The sequence below is a fragment of the Ctenopharyngodon idella genome, chromosome 14 (assembly GCF_019924925.1).
Source record: "Ctenopharyngodon idella isolate HZGC_01 chromosome 14, HZGC01, whole genome shotgun sequence".
Taxonomy (NCBI): domain Eukaryota; kingdom Metazoa; phylum Chordata; class Actinopteri; order Cypriniformes; family Xenocyprididae; genus Ctenopharyngodon; species Ctenopharyngodon idella.
The window spans coordinates 8589453-8614287 of NC_067233.1; the positions used below are offsets into that span (position 1 = coordinate 8589453).

General features: G+C 40.1%; 1 protein-coding gene across 1 annotated transcript; it reads right to left on the reverse strand.

The window, feature by feature from the left end:
* Window positions 1–1450: 1450 nt before the first annotated feature.
* apln (apelin) lies at window positions 1451–24407 on the reverse strand. The gene is made up of 3 exons (XM_051860080.1): window positions 23989–24407; window positions 9563–9735; window positions 1451–5538 (listed from the first exon to the last, which is right to left on the reverse strand). The coding sequence occupies exons 1-2, from the start codon at window positions 24053–24055 to the stop codon at window positions 9569–9571; spliced, it is 234 nt and encodes a 77-aa protein (XP_051716040.1). The 5' UTR covers window positions 24056–24407; the 3' UTR covers window positions 1451–5538; window positions 9563–9568.
* Window positions 24408–24835: the final 428 nt, after the last annotated feature.

Genomic DNA, 24835 nt, shown 5'->3' on the forward strand with positions numbered 1-24835 from the left:
TTTCGTCCTTAAAACGATCTTGTGTGTAATTAATTCTTACACATCTGATACCAAGCCTCTATTGCTAATTCAAAACATAATTTTAGAGCTAGTAATGGAGAAATGCTTCAAGAACAAACACATTACTACATCGCAACTGAGAAATGACACAAAGGTTTTTAATTGCGAAACTATTTTATTGATAAACTTTCAATGTATGTTCATGTCATAGTGTGTGTCTGCACTGTATGTGTGTCCGTTTGTATGGATAAAGAGCAGGAGAATGAAAGTAGCCTATGCGTTCCATAGATAATAAAACATGAAAAAAGTTTGTCATTTTTATCCTGTTGTTTGCTATATTATTTGCTTGATCAGTTTCTTTGTGGGTGTTGGCTCTTTTGCTGTTGTAGGTTCTAAGGACGTTTGAGATAACTGAAATGGTTTGGCGAAGTGATATGGAACTGTAATGCGGTCAGATCCTCAAGATGCCTGGAGCTACTTGGACCTGTCTGGAACAGTTGTAGTATAAAGAGGTAATATTGCGAAAATATTTGGATTTCTTTTATAGGAACCCTTAAACTGATTTACATGTATTTACACACGGCTAAACTGTTTGGGCATGTCTTGGCCCCTGCTTCCGTTAAGATAATATTTTGTCTTGTTTTCTCTACTGTAACAAACTTACACCCTCATTTATTTACTTTATAAGTTTCTAATTACGTTCATCTACTAAACAGTTAATTTTCTGTTTAATTTAAAAGTGTGTCCAGATTATATATGATGACTATCTTTTGCCATAAGCTACATGTAGTCACTAACATTTTCTTAATGTTTTCCTCTCAGACCTGGGTTGACCATGCAGTTTCATCAGACTTCTTGCTAGAATCTTCCAAAGTTGGTTGGTGTATTGGCCTTTTTTTTTTTTTAAGGTTTAATCACACACTAGTTCCTCTCATTGGACTGTGCAATTTACACTTTTCTCTTTGACATTTTTTTTTCCTCCTAAAACTGTTATCATATTGTTTAAATATAGAGTAGTATAGTTTCAAAAATAAGCATTCTTATTATTCATTTTCATGGTATGCATCTACAGATCTCAAATTTCTTTTTAAAAACATTTGTGTTCTGCTGAAGAAAGGCAGTTGTACACATCTGGGATAGCATCATGGTAAATGAGTAGTGAGAATTTAGTTTTTGAAATTCTTAAAAGTTTTCTTATTTTTGTTGGTTAAAGCAAGTGCTATTTTCTTTTTTCTTAACTTACTGTTTGTGTTTATGCTGAGATTCAGTTTGGGTCAGTTTCAACCAATTTGTCAATGCCCATTCTGCCTGTGTTTTTATAAATAGCAAATGATGTACCATAATCTACTTCTTCTTTATTTATTTACTCTCCATCTAGTTAAAATATAGTTTAACATGTCTGTACACATTATATACTATTATATATTTTATAAAAAGAACAAACTCACACTTGTTTCTTAAAATAAGATTTTTAATATTACTTATTATCATAAAGATATATTTACACACTTTACAGAAATAGAAAATAAAAACACAAAGCTACGCATGAAAGGAAAAAAATAAAATAAGTACTCCAAGAGCTAAAGCTTATCTTTTATAAATTAGAAACCAAAAGTTCAAATATGTACACAGTATTTCAACCATTTCTGATACACTTGTTTAATTCATTTATTTATTCATTTGTTTTTGCCCAGGTCAACATCAAAACAGAGACAGGGACTGTACATTTGGCCAGGTGAGTTTGATGAGCACACACCTCCAACAGGAATAAAGAGGAGGAATAATACCTTGCCATTACGCTGCTTTTCACATGGCCTACTAATACTGTTGAAATGCCAGGCCTGACTACAGATTTTCAGATTTGAAATGGATGGGTGTGCTGAACAAACAGGCCGTGTGTATAGATGCGTTTTGGATAGAGGTTAGAGCTCTTTATGGGTGTGAAGTCTTGTTTGAAGCAACAGAATAATCAGATCATTCTTAGCATCCCAACCAGTTGGTGGACATTTGTGAACTGTTGGGATTGGATTTCAGTTACTCGATCTGGTCGCCACATTTTTCATGCACCGTGACGAGCTAATTGAAAACAATCGGCCAAATGGGTCTTTTCTCTTTCTGTGTGCCCTAATGAATGTCTTGGTAAAACCAATGTAATGAATCACAATGGTAAAGAGGAATTTTGTATTGTATTCGTTGCTTTTATCCTTCCTCTCTAAACGATTACGATGCAAGGGAACTCTTTGGACCTCATTTCACTTTCCACAGCTCTGTTTTCAACATACAAACACCTTCTGGATACATTTCTCCCATGCAAAAGTCTGTACTCAAACAAAAGACCTCTGAATGATCAAGTAGAATGTGCGTACAAGTGCATAGGACTAATGATGAAGCCAAATTGGGCAGAAACACATGATAGAGTAGGAATGAGTTTCTCATGTGAGCTCTTTAAACAAAAACATTTATACAAAATGATTTGTGCTCTGTAAGTATAATGCGTGTGTTTGCCATTTCAGTTTTGAGTCTGGACGTGCTTGTACTCTTGGTGCCGCAAGCTCCATTAATCTGATGTGCTGACGGGGACCGAGTTCGACGGCAGAGGAGGGTGAGAAAGCTTTTTTGTGTCCACGACATATTGTGCAGCAGACTATTTTTCTACACTTTTATACGGCCTTACACACAAAAATAAAATACAGCTTTCCACACTCTATTGAAAAGTAAGCTTTGGACAACCAGCTAGACAAGAATCAGTCAATTTAATTGTCACAAGACACTGGAAAACCATTACATGCCAAAAGACTTGTTTTCAGGATTTAATTTTCCAGCAGCATAATGAAATTGCAAAAAGTGCAGCCTTGCATGTCCGTACAGAGAACTGTTGGAGGAAAGCCAAGTGATTGGTAGGGGTCTCTGCTATAGCAAGCTTTGGATTTTGTCATATTTGTCTTTGGATGTTTGATGAAACAGATAACCATCACCATCGGTGGGAAGTGGGATCGGGTCAGTTGTCGTATGTAGCAGTGACGGGCTAGTTTTTCACTATTCAAGGCTTGAACTGAACTGAAACACTGCTCGATGGCCCTTCCTGGAGGGGCAGCTCAGCTCCGGTGAGGATGGTGAAGATACATTCATGAACAACAGTGTGGATACAGGCATTACTCTGCACCTCTAACAGACTCTTCAGACGGAGTGTACGGCAACTCAGCCACCCAAACTTAGATCTTCTCTGCGTTTTGACCTACTGATCCATGAAGCAGAGCTCTCGGGAGCACTGCCATTCTGAGAAAGCGTTAATGAAATCCACATCTCTGTCTGAGAGGGTATAAAATAATCATGGCGTGACTGGAATTATTAGTATTCACAGTGCCCTAAGATTTGATACATTTTTAATCGAGGTGAGCTCGGCTGGGTGTTTTACCACTGTGGTTTTTAGGCACTCTCTTATGAAGATCTGATTTTGCCGCGAGGCGGTGTTTGCGGGTTAACACGACGGCTCTCTGTTTCCAAATCCACAGACAAACAGTGAACAGGAAATCGAGGAGGGACTCAAATGCTAATTTGCAATAACTTGCTGTGTTGTCTAATTAATGAGTGTAGCTAACAGCCTCTTATCTCTGCCTCATAATTTGTGTCTTACTGAAGGTTATGAAGGTTTGACGATGCCCAAGCCAAGGGTTGCTCCTATTTATAGATTATTACATCATAAATCAGTCGAATGCGAAGGTAGTGTGCTCATTCTATGCCAATTTGACTTGTGAGCTCTATCAGACTTTTTAGTGATTCCAATCTAAAACCGATTAGCAATGGGGTTTAATAACCGTCGTAGCCGTCTGTGCTAAAGAGGCTCAAACTCAAAAGGCAACTGCTCCCACTGGGGAGAGAACAGTAATGGCTTGTAAAAACGTAGTTTGAATATGTAGCTAAAGTGGCAGATACATAAGCATGAAGCTAAATGGTGCGGATACAAATAATGTGTGTCTCTTAAATAAATGCATGTAATATAGACCATACAGGCTTCTGTCACAGCACCCTGAGAAATGAATTGAAATATAACAAAAATAACACCAAAAGAATGAGAACTAAACAAGAAATTATTTCCAGTATGATGTCAAATAAAGGCATAGAGTTCTGTCAGTCAAAGAATCCGGTCAAGGGGACAATCTCAGGCTAAATCATCAGATCTGTATGGAATTTTCTTGTTTCTTTTTGGTCTAATGTCTTCAAACCATGCTACCATTGCCTTTATATTGGATGTTCAAACAAATGGCAAAATGCATACATGTGGTTAGATGTTATGCTTCCCCCAAGATAAGAGGTAACATGTTTACTTTTCTTCTCCTGGCAGCACTGTGGAGTAGATTTGCTATTTGGCACTTCATTAAAAGGAGAGATGGTCCGCCTTATGAAGCAGATCACCCTGGCCAGTTAACAGTCATGTATCTCTGCTGTAAAGCAGCGTGTGTCATGGGGGAGGAGAAGAGGGCTCAGGACAGATGATCTCACGCTCATGGAAGTGGAGTGTGATTCTGATAATGAGACACTGTGGCTTTATCCTTAAGCTTCTGATGCCTGACAACTCTTAGGCTCATTGGTAGGATGAAGTGTAATGGCCATTGGACAGCACAATGAGATGCAATCAAGCTGTTTAACATGGATGTACCAATGAATTATATTCATTCAACATTTTAGAGGTAATTATAACTGAACCAGCACTGAATGCATTTACATGCACAATCTGCATTCTGGAGGTGCATACTTTGTGTGTCAACATTTTGGCGCCAAAACTCGATTTAAACACAGTTTATCTCTTTTAAACATGGTTTCTTTCATCGTCAGGTTTCTAGAATAAGTCCTTTTTGATCATTGTTTTCTGAGTGGTTTGTCATGTAAATGCACTCATTGATGCTATTATTAAGCTAACTGTCCATTTCTTTGTTGCAGGCAGATGATAAAATTGTGCAAAATGTAAAAAATGAATGTTGCTGACCTGGCCATAATGGGCCTTAGCATTTAGTTGTGCCTTATTTTAGTGTCCCTACCACTTTCTTCCCTCATAAACACCATATATAAGCCAAGAGTTGCCAACATGTAGCAATGGGACAAAGCGCTGTGGTCACCTTCACGCTGAAGAGAATGGGACTAACACACCTCGGAGAAGAAACTGACGCTTTTCAAACTATAACTGTTTGGACCAGGCTCCCCACTGCTCACACATCATGCAAAGTGTGGCCATGAAAGGGCTCTAGAAAGCAAATGAGGAAAACCACAGGAGGAGAGAGACAGACAGAGAGAGACAGAATCTGATAGCTCGGGCTCAATACCCCCCACCCCTGTTCCCGGCCCACAATTCTTCGTAGAGCTGAGGGTGAGTGGCTTGTCCTGGTTTTTTGTGGACAGAAGAAGAGTTGCTTGAAGAACCAGCAGGTGCTATGGACATCACTCTTCAGGCTGGGCTAGCAAAGGCCCCTTGTTGCAAGGCCCCCCAAGGCAAAGGAAGAGCATAGAAATCAGAACCAAGGGGGAGGGCACTCTAAGCTGTGCCTGTGGACAAAAGAAAAGAGACGTGAATAAGGTACAATGCAGGGTTTTTCTGTACTTTTACTAATTGGCACAGGTAGTGGGTACCTGACGTAATAGCTGAGAAAAGAACGGTTTAGTCATCAAAGTTTTAAATATCCTAAAGTTTACTCAAAAACATCATCAAACTAGTTCTTTCAGTATGCAGTATGGATCATCAAGAAAGACATGCATACAGGATTGGAATGGCATGAGGGTGAGTAAGTGATGACAGAATTAGTTTTCAGGTGAACTAACTACAAGATACGTTATTTTAGGAACTGTTTATTTTACTCAGTATTTATATGTCCTACAGTATGTATTTTTAAGCTTATTTGAAGGGATAGTCCATCCAAAAATGAAAATTCTGTCATCATTTACTCACCCTCATGTCATTCCAAACCTGTATGCATTTCTTTCTTCTGCTGAACACAAAAGAAGATTATTTTGAATATCTTCTTTTATGTTCCACAAAACAAAGAAAGTCATACAGGTTTGGAATGACAGTAAGGACCATCTCTTTAAGCTATCACGTCTTCAGCTTAACAAAATTCTAATGCCGAAATGAATGGCAGAGTCAAGTCTGTCACTTATGAGGTTCCATGATGATTAGGATTCTGCCTTTTATAAATTGATCTAATTCATGCATCTGGAGTATATCACTAGAATTTTGTTTCTGTTTTTCACTTTGAGCAAGGAAGTGAAGTCATCTTTTATTGTTTGGTTCATGACTTTACAATGATTTCAGATACTGTAGTTGTCAATGAGCTTTATTCTTCCAGTACAACAGTGCCCATTGAGCGATAAGAACCATCTTTTTACTTTGTGTTACACCTGCATAGTTCTGTTTGAGTCATGTACAATGCAGCACCAGTGATTCTTATCTGAACCATGTTTTGTTTGTGACTCATCAACTTTGTGCTCTATGACATCATGCTGATTGTCAGAAAATACCAACAACAGCCAACTGCGTGCACTTTAAAAGAGAAACTTTGTGTCAGGCAGTTGTTTTCTAATCATCCAGTGTGCCCCCTTGGTACTTAATGAGGCAGATTTCCAATTTCTAGCTCTCTGCTCAGTGCCTTTGTGTTAGGGAGTCTTTGAAGAGGGGGTCTCTCAACATGTGTTGTTCCTCTTATATGTTGTGGCATCTGGATCTTGTAACAGGTTGTTCATTCTTGTGTTGCTTATGTTCTATTACCACAACCTTCAGTTCTCATAATCTTCAGCTGAGCTTTTAACCTCCTTTTCCGTTTACTTCCTGGAGCATCCACAATGAAGAAGCCACATCCACTGTGTTGTTTAGTTAGACTGATTGGTCTTAAAGGAATATTTAGGGTTTCAGGTAAGTTAAGCTTAATCAACAGCTATTGTGGCACAAAACTTATTTATACCACAAACATCTGGGTTACAGTGAGGCATTTACAGTTGCAATGAATAGAGCCAATCCCTAAAGCTAAAAAACTCACCGTTTCAATAGTACAGACACAAGATAAAACAATATGAATGTTAACATGATTTTAGTGTGGAAAAAAAAATTTACCATTAATGCTGACCTTTTCAGTTATGTCCAATTTTACAACTTTTTGTTGCTGGGACATCATAGTGCATAAAATGGTAAGACAATTGTAAAAATGATGAGAGCTAAAATAATACACAAGTTTTAACAACAAGCTTTAATACAAGCTTGATGTTAGCTTGAAATTTTTTGTATTATAAATCTGCAGAAATTGGGCCCATTCATTTCCATTAACTTTTTTCCTTTTATTTATTTTGTGGTAATTAACAATGCCATGTTGATTGAATCAACTATGAAATGCTGTTGATTGAGCTTAACTTTGAACTTTGAATATTTCTTTTGATGCGGATGTAAAGTTTCTATAATAAACACTTATTTAATACAAGTCAGTCTAATTCCAAGTCATCCTCTTGGTGTTAACTTAAGTTCTCAGTTCTACTCAAGCAATGATTTCCTTCTCTGACATCCTTCTCATCTGCAGGCACGGTGGTGCTGCATAATGAAAAAAAGAAGCCTTTTAAGTGCCTCCACTGTGGCCTTATTCGGTGGTTCTCTGTCTGTTATCAGCCCTTGAGGAGAGTTAATTGCCCCGGTCAGTCTGTGCCCTGTTTTAGCCATAGATGATGAAGTGTGAGGCTACATTTCTCACACTGCACAAAATGTGAGATGTTGTACACAAGCCAGATGCAGGTCAAACACTTTAGTGGGAGTCCCATCTGGGCCATGGACTGATTTACTGTACTGTGTCGTACAGTAATTATCACAACATGTTCTCTTTAGCGATAAAATGTCTGTCAAGGAAATGAATATAAATGTAAATGTATCACATTGTGGATATAAAGAACTGTGAGTGGATTAGGAGAAGAATTTTGGGGTTTGGTACCGCAGGCTTGATTGGCACATTAGTCGCCTCAAACGAACTAGTTCACCAAAGCGAGCCCAAAGGAATGTGGGTGAATGTGCTAAAAGACGTGAACTTTGAACCCTAGTACGGCATGAAGGGAGCTGAAGAAGGAGCCGAATGAAAGAGAAATCTTCGTCTTGTTTGGGGTTGAAGTGCTGTTTGTGGACTCTACATTGTGAGTCACTGAGCCGTTCCATTTAATGGAGCTACACAACTTCCTGCAGTTCCCCTCATTGTGCTGCCAGTATTCTGGGGATCAAAACAAGTATTGACTGCCCAAATCACTTAAAGAATCTGTGCATTTTATTGGTCGGGATGGGAGTACATACATAGGCTTTGGTCTTTGTGGCCATCTCTGGGGACAAAGTCTAAGTGTTTTCCCTTAGATTGATAAGGCAAATGAATAGTAATTGTTTACCAAGTTGAATTTTTTTTTTAATTTTCTATAGCAGGGTTTGAGGGTTTGGGATTTCTCACTTTTTATTGCCTTCATCTCTCAGCTTTTAAAGACGATTAACTGTGCCATAAAGAGCTGACTTGTCCATAGACTTTGGTCTTATATGAGGTTAATTTATGGCAGGACTCTGCAGGCTTGTATTGTGAACTCTTGTGGGGTCATTGTATCCTTTTTAGTCATCTTACTCTGTGGACTATGTGTTAAAAAAAAAAAAAAAAAAAAATGAGTCCTTGAATATCTCTCTGCCATCCGCTGATTTTTTTTTTTTTTTTTAATCCTTTTTAAATATATTATATATATATATATATATATAAAAACCACTGGAAAATCTGTGGGTCAGCATTTCAGCACGAAGCCTTTAAGTAATAAAACGTAACCGTGCTGATAAGATCTGTCAGATACAGTTCTCTTTCATTTATTGACATTGTAACTTGAATGTTTCCTTAATAAAGACCACATTAAAATACAGGCTTTGGTGCTACATCACTGAAAATTTCATGGAGACAATGTTTGTAAGAAGAGAAAAAAAACTTTTATTAGACGTAAAAAAAAAAAAAATGTTGCCTGAGGAATTGTTTATCTAGACATTAAGTTAAATAACCTTTTTATGAGAAAGAAATAGCTGAAGTGGTTCAGATGAGATTCTGGAATATTATCTTTGGATAGGGAATTTAATTGGCATTATCAGGATAATGGAAACATGTTGACTCAGACATAATACAACATTTACACTGTGTTATATTCCACTCTGTATGGGTTTTGTAGATCTGCTGGAGAAGATTGGGACCACAGAAACTGGCAGTCTAAAGTCCAGTAATCTCATAAAGACATGCAGTTTTTCTGTGCCAGCAGAATAATCTATAATTCATGAAAGAAGTGAATGAGCGAGCAGGTTTCTGTCAATCACAGTCTCCCTTTCTTCATGTTATTCTCCAGCATTCCCAACCCTCCTCAGTTTGTATTTGATGATATTTCAGAAATTGAGACAGGTGCTTCCCTCAAGGCCTATCCAGACCTGCTCCATTTATAGATGAAAATTAGATTTGTTTTTTCATATTGGCTACTCATTCTGTTCTGCTCTTATTGTTGCTTTTAGGCTATTGCATTGGTACAGTAATGTCATACTGACCTTGCTCTAAAATGGCATGGGCCCCTTATGGGAGAGACGGGGTCGAGGGCGTCTCCTCCTCCAGCCAGAGGGTCTTTGGCTCCGGCCGGCTCGAGCGGGATTCTGCCGCAAAGGAGTCCTCATGCTGCCCACCTCCTCCACCTCTTTGCTATGCTCGGTGGAGGCCATTGGACCTGTAGACAGAAAAAGTGTATGTGAATTCTGAAACCTAACATAAAATAACAAATGATAAAATGCACTTTTCTATTTTCAAAATACTGGGTCACTTTGGATAAACTGAATTGCAAAAAACAATGTTTCTGAACAAAAATAATGTCTCCAAACAACATTTTTCTGTTGGTAGGATAAATACTTAGCCCCGCCCCAAAATCACAACAGTGGCTGAGCTAGAGTTGCTGTGTTGGGCTGGTCAAAATGTTAAAAAAAAGACAGAGCAATGTTTTTGATAGCACCACAATAGCAGTGTTTACACTTTTGTGGAGAACCGTCTTGTCTATCTTAATATATTAATAAATATAAATAATATTAAGTTGAAATAGGGCAAATAATTTTAACTTAAAGGGGACCTATAATGCCCCTTTTACAAGATGTAATATAAGTCTCCGGTGTCCCCAGAATGTGTTTGTGAAGTTTCAGCTCAAAATACCCCACAGATCATTTATTATAGCTTGTCAAATTTGCCCCTTATTTGGGTGAGAGCAAAAACACACCGTTTTTGTGTGTCCCTTTAAATGCAAATGAGCTGCTGCTCCCGGCCTGCTTTTCAGAAGAGGGCGGAGCTTTAACAGCTTGCGTTTCGGTTGCTCAACAACAACAAAGCCGGAGAATCTCACGCAGCCAAAATGACGATAACGGTGTTCAGCCTTACATTGTTCAAACCGGAGTCGGACACTGATGGAGAGCCTCAGGAAGAAGTTACAACTTATAGAATGCATCTGGACGTTTCTGAATGGTTAGTGGATTTATGTAGTTGCTGTGGAGCTGATTCAACTCATCGACTAGCATGTGCTGTCATGTTAATCTTTTGTGCAAATCCAGCATTGAATTGACCCTCGTTTGTGAAGCAGTCCGGCATAAAATGACGGCATGGCAACAACACTCTACTACAACAACTCTTCCTCTTCTCAACCACCCCTTTAAAAATTACAAACTTCAACTTTAAGAAACTTAATTAACAATTTATTGCTGCACAAAAACTACCAAAAAAGTCCCTCAGCACAGTCACGGACACTGTTTACATACAAAACTTTGAACTTCTCTCATCATGTAAGGAGTATCTGTCTCCAGAACACTGGGGAGGCGCTTGTCCTGAACACATATTTGTCTGTGCATCTATGTGAACTACACTGCTCGCTTGTGAGTGTGCTCAGATGTTTCCAGTCATCTCTCAATAAGTGCGAGTAGATCCTTTAAGCCCATCTCATATCCACAGCTTGATCCACATCACTGCGTCTCTAACCTCTCACCTCTTTAGAAAAATCAAACAAGTCCTCCGGGGAGAGCAAACATTCTGGGAGGTTTTGGGGAGACCTTGATCTATGCAGCACTATCTGATGTCAGTGATCTCCCATTCAAGTCCTGAATTGGCTTTCTAAGGGTGTTTTGTTTGAGTTCATCATAGGGATTGGATGTCTTTCCATGGAAACTTCCCAGTCTTCCTAATGACAGAAACTAGAATCAATGAGTCCCGTCTTTTCCTACATTATTGAAGGGGATGAATGGGAAAACGTGCTTGGTCAATCATCAGTTATGTTTCCCGTTCCAGGCCACTGCTCTCCAATCCTTCATTGCATAGTATACACATACCACACTATCCTCTTTCCGCTGAAGCGCATGAAGATAATTCATCCCGTTCTTCCAAATTCATCTCCCTTTTATGCATACATCTTTCTGCCTTAACCTTTTTTGTCTATGTTTGTCTTTAACTCCAACGCATTAAAAAAAACGCCGCCAGAAATGTCTTTAAAAAGGAATCTTTCAGTGAGAGCTCAACAAATGCCTATCCTACAGAGTAAACAGAGAATCCCATTAACCTTTTCCCAGCAAGAACTTGAATGAGATTATTCTCGTTGGGTCAAGACATTCCTAACATCTCCCTGGGGAGTGACAGACAACCTATATTAAGAAGACAACAGGGAGCAGGGTTTTTTTTTTTTTTTTTTTTTAAATCATAATACAAGCAACTCTTGTGAATTAAACAAAGTCTTTGTAAGAATGAGCTCAATTTTAGACCTTCTAAACATTCTAGATTCTTGTTTTGGAACATGGTAGCTGGTTTCTAGCTGGTCATTAGCTGGTTCAAGCTGATAGACCAACTCCGACTAGCTGGTAGGCCATCTTGGATGAGAAACAAACCAGCTTGAAGAAGCTAAAAACTTGCTTGGACCAGGTAGAAACCAGCAAACATGTTCCAAAACACATCTAACAGCTTAATATGAATTTTCCGGCAGGAAAACACAATAACTAATGGCTAACAGAGAAAAACAGGGTAACATGGAAAAACAGATATGCTCTGACTGAAATGTATTTTTTCATTATTATTATTTTTCTGCTCTTCATGACAGTCTGTTTTTTGTTTTTATTCACAGAGAGCTTCAAGCAGCTAACAGCATATGAATTGAGTTGGTAATCATACAGTCTTAAAGCCTTAAAATGACTTAAATCTTTGACGGGTAGTACATGTAGTGACTGGACGACGTGAGGCCAAACACGTTGCCTGTAAGTCTGCTTATGACTTAAAAATCTCCAAACTATATTTTTAAATTCCTGACTTAAATTACATTTACAAACTAATCGCCTTTAGCTGACACATTCACAGCGGACTAATTTGGCGAACAGTGGACTAATTCATTTGCCCCACAAAAAGACTGCATTGCATATTTCAACATCTCATGAAAAAAGGAAACCACACTAAATCCACCAGGCCTGCTAATCTGAGCATTAACCTCCTGTTTTTTTTTTTTTTTTTTTTCTCCAGAAATGAATGAAGCAAGTTTACACATTCTGTCTGCATTCAAGACATTTCTTTCTAATCTGAGGGGTTTAACATGTAAAAAGGCTCCATGTGATCAGAAATTTCCCCCACCCGATTGGTCCTTTAAAAAACTTAGGCTCAGCTGTGAGAAACAGGCCAGAAGTCTTTTTGCTTTTTCTGTACCATAATCATTCAACCCAACATACTGTTCACCACGGCGTGAGGAATAGTCTTGAAATGTCTCTGAGGGGGCAAAAACACAATGTTTTTCAGCCAGGCAGGCAGAAGAGGCTGTAATTACACCTGGCCGAGCTGAACGCAGCACATCACCGCAGCTCTACTATCAGCGTCTGTCATAAACCTCTCCATAATGACACAATTTAGATGTTTCCTGCCATCACCATCTGACAGGCAGCATTTGCTGCCCGCTTAGCTTTGAGGGGAGCAGATCTCTCCGAAAATTGTCATCCCAGGCCGCAAACAAGAAGAATGCTGCTAAAAATAATCTCTGGTTGTGATAAGAACAGCGTTTATGAATTAACTCAAGACATGCATTGGACTGATGAAGAGGGAGGTCTATTTTAAGCACTCAGAATGACTCCATTGTCTGTTTTACGACTCTTGGCTTCTTCTCAATCTGCATAGCTCCTTGTGTTGCTCTGCGGGTCGTATCTTTCCACGCTTCGTGGCGAATACAAAGTGACAGGAGCAATAACCGTGGATATACTATAATAGATGGCATATGTTGATGGGATCTTCCTCTAACTTGCTGCTTGTTTACCAGACCCACTCAGGGATGAAAACGCTCTAGCCCCTTTATTGCATTAGATCTGATGGCACTGATAGTGGGCCTCCTTCTCACCAACGTAATTTCTTCCAGGTTCACCACCTAATGACAAGCAAGTCAGGAAGTAACATTCCAATAGATGCTTCTCACGATACCAGCAGTCTTATCTGAAGACGTCAAACCCTTAAAGTGATAGTTCATACAAAAATGAAAATTCTGTGATCATTTACTCATCCTCATGTCGTTCCAAATTTGTATGACTTTTTTTCTGTGGGACTCGAGCAAGGCCTGTGTCTCATTGTTTGTTTTTGTCCACACAATGAAAGTCATTGTGGTGCAGTGTTGATTTGGACCCCATTGACGTTCATTGTATGAATAAAAACAGTTTCTCTGAATGTGGCACGTAATTATATTATGTTGGTTGTTGTACATATCACGGCAGTTTGGAAATGTCTGGTGCTAAAAGGTTAAAAGGTCTCAAGGGTATTAGTTCACCCAAAAATGAAATTTATGTCATTAATTACTCTCCCTCATGTCGTTACACACCCGTAAGACCTTCATTTTATCTTCAGAACACAAATTAAGATATTTTTGATGAAATCTGAGAGAGGTTTTTTTTATCTCCCATAGAAAGCAACAAAATTGCCACATTCAAGGTTGAGAAAAGTAGTAAAGACATTGTTAAAACAGTCAACGTGACTACATGGTTTAACTTCACTGCATCAGCTGCATAGGAGACTGACAGGGAAGAGGAAAAATTGTTGAATAAAGTCGTTATTTTTGTTTTGTTTTTGTGCACAAAAAGTATTCTCGTCGCTTCATATCATTAAGGTTGAACCACTGTAGCCACGTTGACTATTTTAACGATGTCCTTACTACCTTTCTGGAACTTGAATGTGGTAATTTCATTGCTTTCTATGGGAGATTAAAAAAAAAAACCTCAGATTTCATCAAAAATATCTTAATTTGTGTTACGAAGATGAACAAAGGTCTTGCAGGTTTGGAACAACATGAGGATGAGTAATTAATGGCAGAAATTTCATTTTTGGGTACCAGGTGAGCTACCGAGCAAGTTTACTACATCAGAAAAGCCATGGAGTTCAAAATTTATTAGTTTACAAATCATGCACTATAGTAGAAGTGCTTTGAGGTCATAACATATATTGTATAATGAACCACACACAAAAATGTAGTACTTTATTAATCAATAATCTGCCCCTGTAATCATAATTTGTGTGAAAATGAATAAAAGTTGTTGCTGTTTTACTGCCACTAGTGCTGGAAACTGCAGAAAATTGTGTCGTTGTGTTTTTCAAAATTTTAATGAGCCTATGTTGAAATTTTTGTTTTTCTCATTTTTAAGTGAACTCTCCCATTAAGCATGACTTTGGGAGCCATTTGATCAATTTAAGTTTGAAAAAAAGTGAGAATTCTGGCAACACTGAAATGCTGAAGTCACCACAACTTGCTCCCACAGAGATGGTGGCTTGACAGGAAGTGTCCAGATTGGTCAGCTTTCCTCCAGGCTAATGATAAATAGCCAGATCTTTGCCATCTCATCCTCTAGTACCACACTCCTTAGGTTCATCCATTATGTTGACTTTTTAACACGACTGCCTCGCCGTGCCTCACCTCCGCTGGACACCTTGTGTCTGATAGTGTGTCCCTGTAAATCCCAGGGCTGCCTTTTAGCCGAGAGAGTTATCCATCACCCAGCACTTTCCTGACAGGGAGAGAGAGGCCCAGGGTAGGCAACGTTTATAAAGGGCCGAGCACAATCTGATGAATGGTTTACTGAATTTCTCTGACTGGCCTAAATTTACAATACACTCCCTGTACAAACACACAACATGAAAAATAAAGAGCCGTGACTTCCAATAGATATAAAGTTTAGGCTAGTCTGAAGACCTTTAAGCTTGGGGCACCAGATGGATCTAATCTTTTACTCACTACTCCAGGAAGTGAAAGATTAGATCTACTTACACGCAAAGCAGAACCAGGTGAGGAGAGGGCAACACTTATTTATGGCTGGTTGTACTACATGCATTATCTCTGCTTATACATTTGCCCTTCTAGCACCTCCACCACCACCCATCTTAAATCAATCAAATTCAACGACCAATCAATGTGTAATATAATTGCTCCATCTATGCAAATCAAAACCGTCTTGCTTGGTTAGTTTGTTTGTGCAACGTTATAAAGGAGTATTGATTTATTTGTCAGTGTTTACAGAATATTCTGCTTGACATACCCCATTTATTTATTGTGGAGACATGGGTGCAGTGGTAGACATGATGAGAGGATCGTGCCTAGGTGTTTGTCTGACATCCAGCCTCTCGCTCTCTCCACAGCTTGAGACTGCAGTCATAACAGCTCTTGTAAGGGCGTCTCCACAAACATGCATAATGGATACCGGCAACGCAGCCACATCCTAAGTCAAAGGTGACAGAAATTGTTATGGAGGTTTGTGTATTTTCTTATCATTTGTTTTTAATAGCAGCCTGAAGCTAATGAGGTTTTGTGTGTGGCTCTATCTTAAGAATTACAGCATGTCTAAACAGATCCCATTTATATAATTAAATAAACGAGCAGAAACGAGGCCGCTGGAGCGATTGCTAATGAGAGACGAGCGTGACACGTCTCGAAAGCAGCGGAACTTTTATTATGCCGCAGTCACCGCTTCCGCTTCTTCCCGTCAAGCATATGTGGGGTAAAGCAGCACTGTTTTATCATATTAGATACATTTGTGTGTTGAAAGTTGTTATAGTGCTACTCTGCGTTCGTTCGGCTGCTACTATGAGACACTTAATGCACACTGCAGTAAGCTAAATCTATATTAGGCATGGTAAAACATTGTACTCGCTGTAAATCAAGAAAACAAGTTTTCAATAATAAGACTTACTGTGTTGAGCTATATATCATGATTAGTTATCTGTAGATGAATGTATCCATGCAAACAGTTGCTCATCTGTCTAATAAAACACATAATATATGAAAGCGTCTTTGGTGTTTCCATAGTTCCCTTTTGAAAGGGAACTCTACACTGCGTTTGAATGCAGTGTCTCGTTCCCTGTTCTCAGGGAACCATGGTTACATACGTAACCTGAGACATTTCTACAAAATAAAACCGGAAATCAAGGGTAACGTGGGTATGATGTCATTGATAGGCGACGCATGGACACACTCGGTGTCCTGGTTAAAATTGCTTATTTCTGTGGATTTAAACATTCTTGGAAACATTTGGGATAATGTAACAACATTGCCTTAGTGGTTTTTAGATATTTTATTCTTAAAATCTTACATATTGTGCCTTTATTAAGCAAACAATGTGTAAGGTCATAAATGAACTGATTTATATGTATTGCTAGATAAAGTTTGGTTTAAAAGTGTGGTTTTGTTTGTTAATACTTTACAGAAATGGCCAAATATACAAAAATATATGTGCAAACATGATGTACTAATACTAATGAAATCAGATTTTTTTTTTTCGTTAGCCGAATTGGCCTCACTGTTCTGTGTCCTGGTGGCTTCCTTAATGCATGCACATCTTGTTTGTATATCTGTTTATGTTTCAACCTCAAAACCAGAAAAAAAAGAGATGATTTTAAGTTTTCTTCCATTATCTGTTGTTTTTTCTGATAGTTCTCATCATTTTGCTGTAGACACACTCATTGATGCCCGGTTGCATATTAATCATTTTAGCTTACAGTATGTATGAAGTTTCACACAGAAAGGTGCAGCGTTTATGCTGTGTGTGAGGCCAAATAATTTCCAAAAAGCATTTTGTGAATGAATGTGCGTGTGCGTGACTGTTGGTGCTTTGTTTTGCCTTGCATATGTGCGAGAAGAGGCGTGGAGTCCCATGGGGGTGTAACCATAGCTGACGGTGCGTGACGTCAGAGGCGTGATCCCCAGTGTCTCAGAGGACATTCATTCAATGAAATAAAAGAGAGAGAGCTCCACACTTAGCTGCTTTTTTCTCCGCCACACGCAAGCGTGCCAATTTGATGCCCGCTAAGACTATCCTTTAGCTAGTCACACTTGATCATGAGCATTATGCCTAGAATGAGACACGTTAATTAGCATGAAACCCCAGTATGAATCACTTGCCTAGCTCATAAATAAGACCCTGTTACACTAAATTTCCTAACACTGTGCTATTATGTCCCTAAATATACTACTTCTTATATGGAAATTATGTTAAAGAAGCCAGTAAGACTCCCTGAGCAGCATCTGAAATCAGCAGCCTGGCCTTTTGAAGCCTGGAGTTGCGGCGCTGCTTATCGCATGCCTACCAGTAGTGCAGGGCCTTGGCATAAACTGGTACCAGTCTCTAACGTGCTCTCAAACCACGTTTCCATGGCAGCCGCTGTGAAAGGCACTCACTGAGGAGCAAGAGAATGACATTGTCAGCTGGAATGGATCAGGTTTCCCAGTTTACAAATTTCAGCACTGGTCCATTATTAGGTGGAGGTAGGCAGTAAGATTGCTTAACCCTTTCCCTGTCCATCAGGCCAGTCGTTGTATTTCATCACAACGGGGGCTGTTTGATATTCAGCATTGTGCTGCTGTGATAGCACACGGCTTGCAGTAGAAAATGAAGGCGTGCATTGTGTTCTGCAACTCCGCTGAGGAACAAAATCGCACGAAAAGTTCACAGACTTTCCCACACCTCCACTTTGAGCTCCATTACTGAAAATAAGAGCAGCGCTCTGATAAAAGTGGTTGAAGCTTCTAGTCACCGCTCTTTTCTCTGATCGTTTCTGACACCCTCAGATGGTGTGCAGCCTTGCAAGCAAACTACACATGACCCAAATTAGCGCTAAGCTATAATAATGTGGTTAGAAATGGCCCGGTTCCGAATGATCAGAGAGCTGCAGGTTCAAAGCGCTACAGCTGCTGCCTTGACTGCTAATGATGTGTTGAGAGAAAGAGAAAAGACGAAAAAAGGGGAGAAGGCTGATTAAGACTTGCTCAAGTTCTTGCACCAGCACTTCAGACTGGTAGGGGTGAATCACTGGGTAGAGGTTACTGCAGGTTGGACCTTTAAGTACAAGAAAATCAAGAGAGCCGATCATGCAAAGCATCTTAAGTGCGATTTCTTCTGAATTGGCTTCCAGGGCAAAACAGCATGCCGTCTCAAAGAGGATTTACCTCCGACGATCGAGACCTGAATATTCTCGTCAGCAGTGATGGGCTCAAACTCAGCATGTTGGTAATCGTCAAGAAAGTGCTGGCTCTTTAGCTACGGGATGCTCTAGCAGTCTATTTCCAAGGGCTCTCTAATCGGTAATGAACCACATCCACCCCTTACTATTGTGCTGTCAGCTGTGAGCCCGCATGCATACTGTCTTTAAAGTGGATGTGTGATGGTATAGCTTCAATTCTCCTGCTTTGGGCCCGGTGCCTAGCTACTGAAAGGAGTGTCAACCGGTGCATGCTGGGATATTTCCAGCTGAGATCACACTAAACAATCAGTCATGAAAAGACACATATGTGTCGTATGGATGAGAACGGACTGATGGTGCATGATTAACAGCTCAGATGTGAATGGATGCTTGTGTTGTGTGATGGAGTGTTTTTGTTTTAGAATATTTGCCCTGGTTCTCACAGTAACGTTGTGGGTCAAGTTACAGGCCGTATATAATTACTGACAGTTCATTTACCTTTTTTGTTTATGTATGTTGGTATATTAACCACAGTGTTTAAGCAGAATAAGATTAAATGTAAAGCTTCACAATGTTTGAGTAAACTCTCTGTCTGAATTGTATATGTATTTACAGAATCCGGTTCCAATTTCTGCATGCTAGTTTAACAAACAAGACTTATTAATTCAAGATGATGTTTTTCACTAGTATGTTTTGGGAGAGAAGACGTGATATTGAAGACATGAAAGACGGAAAATGATATGATAAGATTTGCTTTGGCACTTAATATCTTTTAGTTTTGAATTGTTCCTTCTGGGCATTTTAAAAACAATTTCCTATCAGCTATGCAGTGTCTTTACAACAAATTGGATGACATTCAATATACTTATCAGAATTGTTTTTAGCTTCATAAGCAATAGATGTACAGAGGTGCTATATTTAATGCACATCGCCCTCTATTAAAGAGATGAGAAACATTAAGGCTTGAGTTTGTATTGGCGGTATAAGATTTAGTGCAATAAAATTGAAGGCATAACACATATCTTGTACCTTGAGGCTTGGAATTATGGGTAGTCCCAGTGGGGGAATCAGTAAAGTGTTCCAAAAACTCTTGAACACTTCTCATAAACAATCCAGTCAGTTTCTCTCATCTATACTGCTCAGAGCAGTCAGAACCCCAGCTCTGTTTCTGAAAGATTTAATGAAGTACCCACAGCAGAAGCCTTAAATCAAGGCTAATGGTTTGATGTGATACACTTCTGAAATAATCTGGGAAAGCTCACGATAGAAGCACAAACAACAATGTGCTATTTTTCTGCCGTTAACTGCGAACAAAACCATGCCTGTGTGCTGCAGTTGTGTTTTTCATTCCTTGCTCTTCAAATTGAGCATGAAAATAATTAAAGCACATTTATTCCCCTGCTTGAAATATTTATACAGCATTTTGCCTTGCTGTTCATAAAAATGTCCACTCTGATCGTATCTGATCAGCAACGACAATAAACGTAATGCTTAATATTTGAAAAGGGAGCTATAAATCAGGTTAATATCGGGCCCCTGTGGACGCAGCGAGGCTTCGGTATATGTGGCTTTAATTAAAAAGTTGGGGAAAGAGAGGGAGATTTTGGGGGTGTTGAAGGGATAAGTTTTCTGATGTTTAGAGGAAGGGGCCTAGCTAATGGTTTGTCAGCTTGCTTGTGGGTACTGGAGGCATGTAGCTAGCCAGATGCAGAAGTGTGATTCTGAGAGAGAGCAGTGAGCAAGCATCCATTTGAAGCAATTTTGGCACCAGGCCCTTTATGTTCCCCGCATTTGTCCACCTGCAAATTCGGGAAGACCACCAGCTGTGAAGTTTTAAAGACCTTTTAATATTTTAGCGGCTGTGTTCCTCACCACATCAGAAGGCTGTACAATTGCTTTTTTCTTTTCTTTCTCCTCCATCAGCACCCTCCTCTACATCTGTTTAAGTCTGATGGTGGAGGTGATCTGATATATTCAGAGTGCTCTGAATTGCATTATGCTGGCCTATAGCAATCACATATGTCAAGACATCCACTGTACTGCCACTGGGGAGCTTTTCTCAAAGGTTACCCCAAGTCTTTACCACATGAGTTATAATAGAGCTCAGAAAATGTACTCTGTTTTATAAAGGGCGCCGTTTTATTGGTTCTGCCCTGCCAAGCCATGTAGCCGGAAAAATAACCACTTCCACAGCTCCGAGCAGATATTTATGAACTATTTATAAAATGGTGCAACAAGTCGGCAGAGACTGCAAATGACCCTGTGCTTGATCTGTTTGAATGGGTATTATGTATGTAAAAAAAATGTCAGTATATACATTAATATAAAGTAGTAATTGTTCAGGGAATAGATCACCTTCATGCCAATCCAACTGATTTTCTTTCTTTCGTGAAACACTTAATTTTGTTATCCAGAACTTGTTACAATTCATTCAAGGTAAACATTTTATCAGTTCATGCATTCGCTGGGAATCAAACCGACATTGGCATTGCTAGCACCATACTCAACTGTTTGAGCTACATGAATGCTTCAAAAGCAAAAGTGTCCACGGTGCTCTTTTCCACTATGGAGGTATCAAAAAAGGGGTCCATATGACTTGTGAATTATACAAGTCTACTGATGCTATATCAAAGTAAATTTAATTTAAGATTCACTTATCATCTTCACCACCATAGCTCATTCATGTTTGTATGTAAACATGGTGCATTTGCACATATTGAATATATGCACATATTCCAATTGCACAACAAATAAAATGTTAGTCTTTTTTTCATACTAAGGTATATAAAGGCTTCAGAATAATTGATAAGTCATATGGATTAAGATTATGATAATTTTATGGAGTTTTGTGTTCATTTTTGTAGTTTGACAGCCTTGTCACTTTCATTGCATGGGAAAAAAAGCAGCGTCAACATCCTACCTTATATTTTCATTTGTAGTCAGAATCGGAAGGAAGTCAAATGAGTTGGGAATGACTGGAGGGTGAGTAAATGATGACAGTATTTCATATTTTCATACTGGTACATCACGTTAAACTCTTCTTTATACAGTAGTTTATTTGCTTATCTCTGACAAATCACACTGCAGTCAATACAGTGAGACCATAGAGGATATCCAGGTTACTCATAAAATAGATCTGAGTCACTGACCCTCTGTATGTGCACGTATGTGCATGCATGCTTGTGAAAGAGAGAGGAACTTGGCCAAAAAACCATTATGCCTCAAAGCACCGCTGAATGATTCTCCATAATCCTGTGATGACCTTTATGTAGTGCTCATCTCACTCACTTATGCTGCTTTGACACTATTATCATGTTATCGCTGGACATCTGGAAAAGTTTGCCTGTTTGTATTCTCTCCATGGCCCCTATAATCAAGTGCGTAACCGCAAACACCTTCTTCACATTAAGTGAACTCATGGAATTATGATTTAATGCTTCCTGCATGCTTTTAGCACAGGGCCACTGATGTTATTTCACAAAATATCCTGCTCTTTCCCCCTGTTTCTTTTAAAAAGAAACATTGTGTGGCTAAAGATTTCCTAATGAGCCTAATATTTGTTTTGCAAGGGCTTCGCGCCGACCCAGGATGCACAGCGAGCGACAAGCCCACGCAAGATCTCCAACGCTGCTTCAAAGTTTAATAGCGTTGTTGACAGCTCGCATGAAATCGCCCTTTTCCAAAGAGCTGATTTCAAACAGATAATGCCCGAGATCTGATCTCCACACCCTCACCTGGACGAAGAGGACAAACCAAGCAGCTAAAATTACACCATCTCAGGACTTCTGTGCGAGTATGTATGTGCGTGTTTGCTCTCGAGACTGTATTTTTGAAAGGATTCATCCCGCGCTTCCGTGACTTTGAAAGATGAGGCGTCGATACCGGACTCGGACTGACAACCCAGAGTGCCTGAACTGTTTCCACAATATGAAGTGTTTACATACCAGACTTGAGAGTGGAAGACAGATTGCTTTCAGGATGAATTATGAATGGCTCAATGCGCTCAAGATTTGCCCATTCTTTAGGGGAAGCCCATTACAAGACGAGCAGATTGAGGTATGCGCAGACGAGATTAGCAGGGCCGCAGCCGTTCTGCTGGGTGACACTCAATGCCTGCGGTAGCGAAGCCGCTGTCGCCTGTTGCACCATGACTTCTCCGCGTCCCCACCCTCTTTCAACCTCCGAGAAAGCAGTGCGCAGATCACCCCCATTGTACGGTTGAGACGGATGGCAATTTCCAGCAAACTCCCAGTGTACTGGAAAAGCGTTTGTCTGAAGATGAAAGGCTTCACACCCGCTGCCTACACACCGAGTCGCTTCCAACACCTTCCCGCGACAGCGCGCAGCTCCGGCTCCCCGCGGCTCCCTCACCCCCATCTCATGATGGAGATAATACTACTAATAGCGACAAGCAGGCAGTCTGACCCGGATCACACGTTAGTAGCCTGTCCTTCCGAGGATCAGGATCAGGCTCCACACACACGCAGGGAGAGTGAAAAACGACACTGACCGTAATGCAAGGTAATTGCTTCCCATTTACTCGTGCAGAGACCAAAATAGCAGCGTCTCTGTAACAAACGTGTGTGGAAACGCAGGGCGTAAGGGGCCGTTTGATACGCCAAGTAGCCATTCGACATGCACACACTCTCAAACACACATGCTTCCCAGCAGTTGGACTTTAGAGAAATGTGAGCGTTTACACAAGGGCCACAGTTGTTTTTAACACAAGCCTGTTACCTGCATCACATCTGCAGGGTGGCCACTGGTCACCTGACTCGAGCTCACAGCTTTGAGACTTGTGTGACATCTTTGATAAAAGGCTTTAATGTAGAGGTAGATGAAAAATAACATGGTGGAATTACATAACAGCACAATAGCAGATTGTTTTCAGAATAAATCATATGGAGGTTAAGCACAAGAACTCTGATCTATGTAGCTTCAGCCCAGAGAGACTGAGAATCCATCCATGATGTGGCACAGCCCAAAAGACATGGATCAAATCCACCTTTAAACATCTACAGGAACCGCAAGTGCCAAGAGCATATCAGCATTTTCCTTGTGAAATCCAAATTATACAACCATCTGCTGTTTTTAACACCTCATTCCATGCACCACAATACCGTATAGACAAACACCTTACATTTACGACATCCAGGAGTACATAATCCTAGAAAGCCAAGCGTTACATGACACCAGGAAGAATCATCATCATCATCATCGCAGTTATTTTCCAACATATGCCATAGTAAAGTCGGCAAGTAATCCACCAATGGCACAATTAACTTCATTAAATGGGCACAATAACAAGCCAAACCTCTGCAGTGCAGTACAGCGCGCAGCCAGGTGCCGTTTCCCTCCTCTCCCCAGCCCCAGAAGGCTAACCACGCTGGGTAACTGATCAACTACAGCTGCCCATTCCCATCCCCAAGCCCAAGGCTAACAGCAGAGAGAAAAAGATAAACACAGGGAGGCAACAGCCGTCGCGCTCCGTACTTACCAGCACTGGCTGAACACAGCAGAGAAACCACCAGCACAATCACCAGCGTCAAGATCTTCACATTCATTTCTGCTCTCCCCTCCGTTTCCCTGCCAGTCGCTAGCTGATATACTGTAGTGGTGTGCGTGTGTGGATGGGAGGGAGAGGAGAGTGGGTGAGCGAGAGAGAAAGGGAGAGAGACTGTTTGCTCTTCGGTGCGCGCGCGTGTGTCTGTGTGTGTGTGCGCGGCTGTGTGGCTGTGAATGTGTTTGTATATCTGTGTGCAAGTGTGTGACAGCACGGCTGAGATTGAGGGCAGGTTTCTGTCGGAGTTATCCCGCCGTAATGTGCACGTTTCCCTTTTGTGAATTGGAAGTCCAGTAGAATGAGTGTGAACAGAGTCGGTTTGTATCAGGGCTGTTTGCCTTGGATTAGGAGCCCAAGTCCCTCATGCTGCTTATGTATCCCTGACTCTGGGGGTCACGGATAAGAGGGCTTCCTCCCCCTTGGTATTAACCCTCCCACTTAGAGAGCGAGAGAGAAAGAGAGAGAGAGGAAGAGGGTAGCTTTATGATATTAGTCAAACAGATACCCTTCTCAGAATTGTTTAAGTTATGCGTGTCCGGAAATAACATCACATGAAGGAAAGATGGTTTTCTTCTCTTAAGCATCTCTTCATATATAGGTAGATGAGTTGAACAGACCAACACAGTTCACTTCCATAACCTGGGTGGCGCATTTTCTGTCCATTTTGTGTGAGCCAGAGGAAGACTTATCAGGTCCTCTGTTGTTTTGTTTGATTTGCTGATTCTGAGTCGTTTGTTTTGCTCTGTGTATAGATTTCCATTCTCTGCAAGAACAAAAGGTC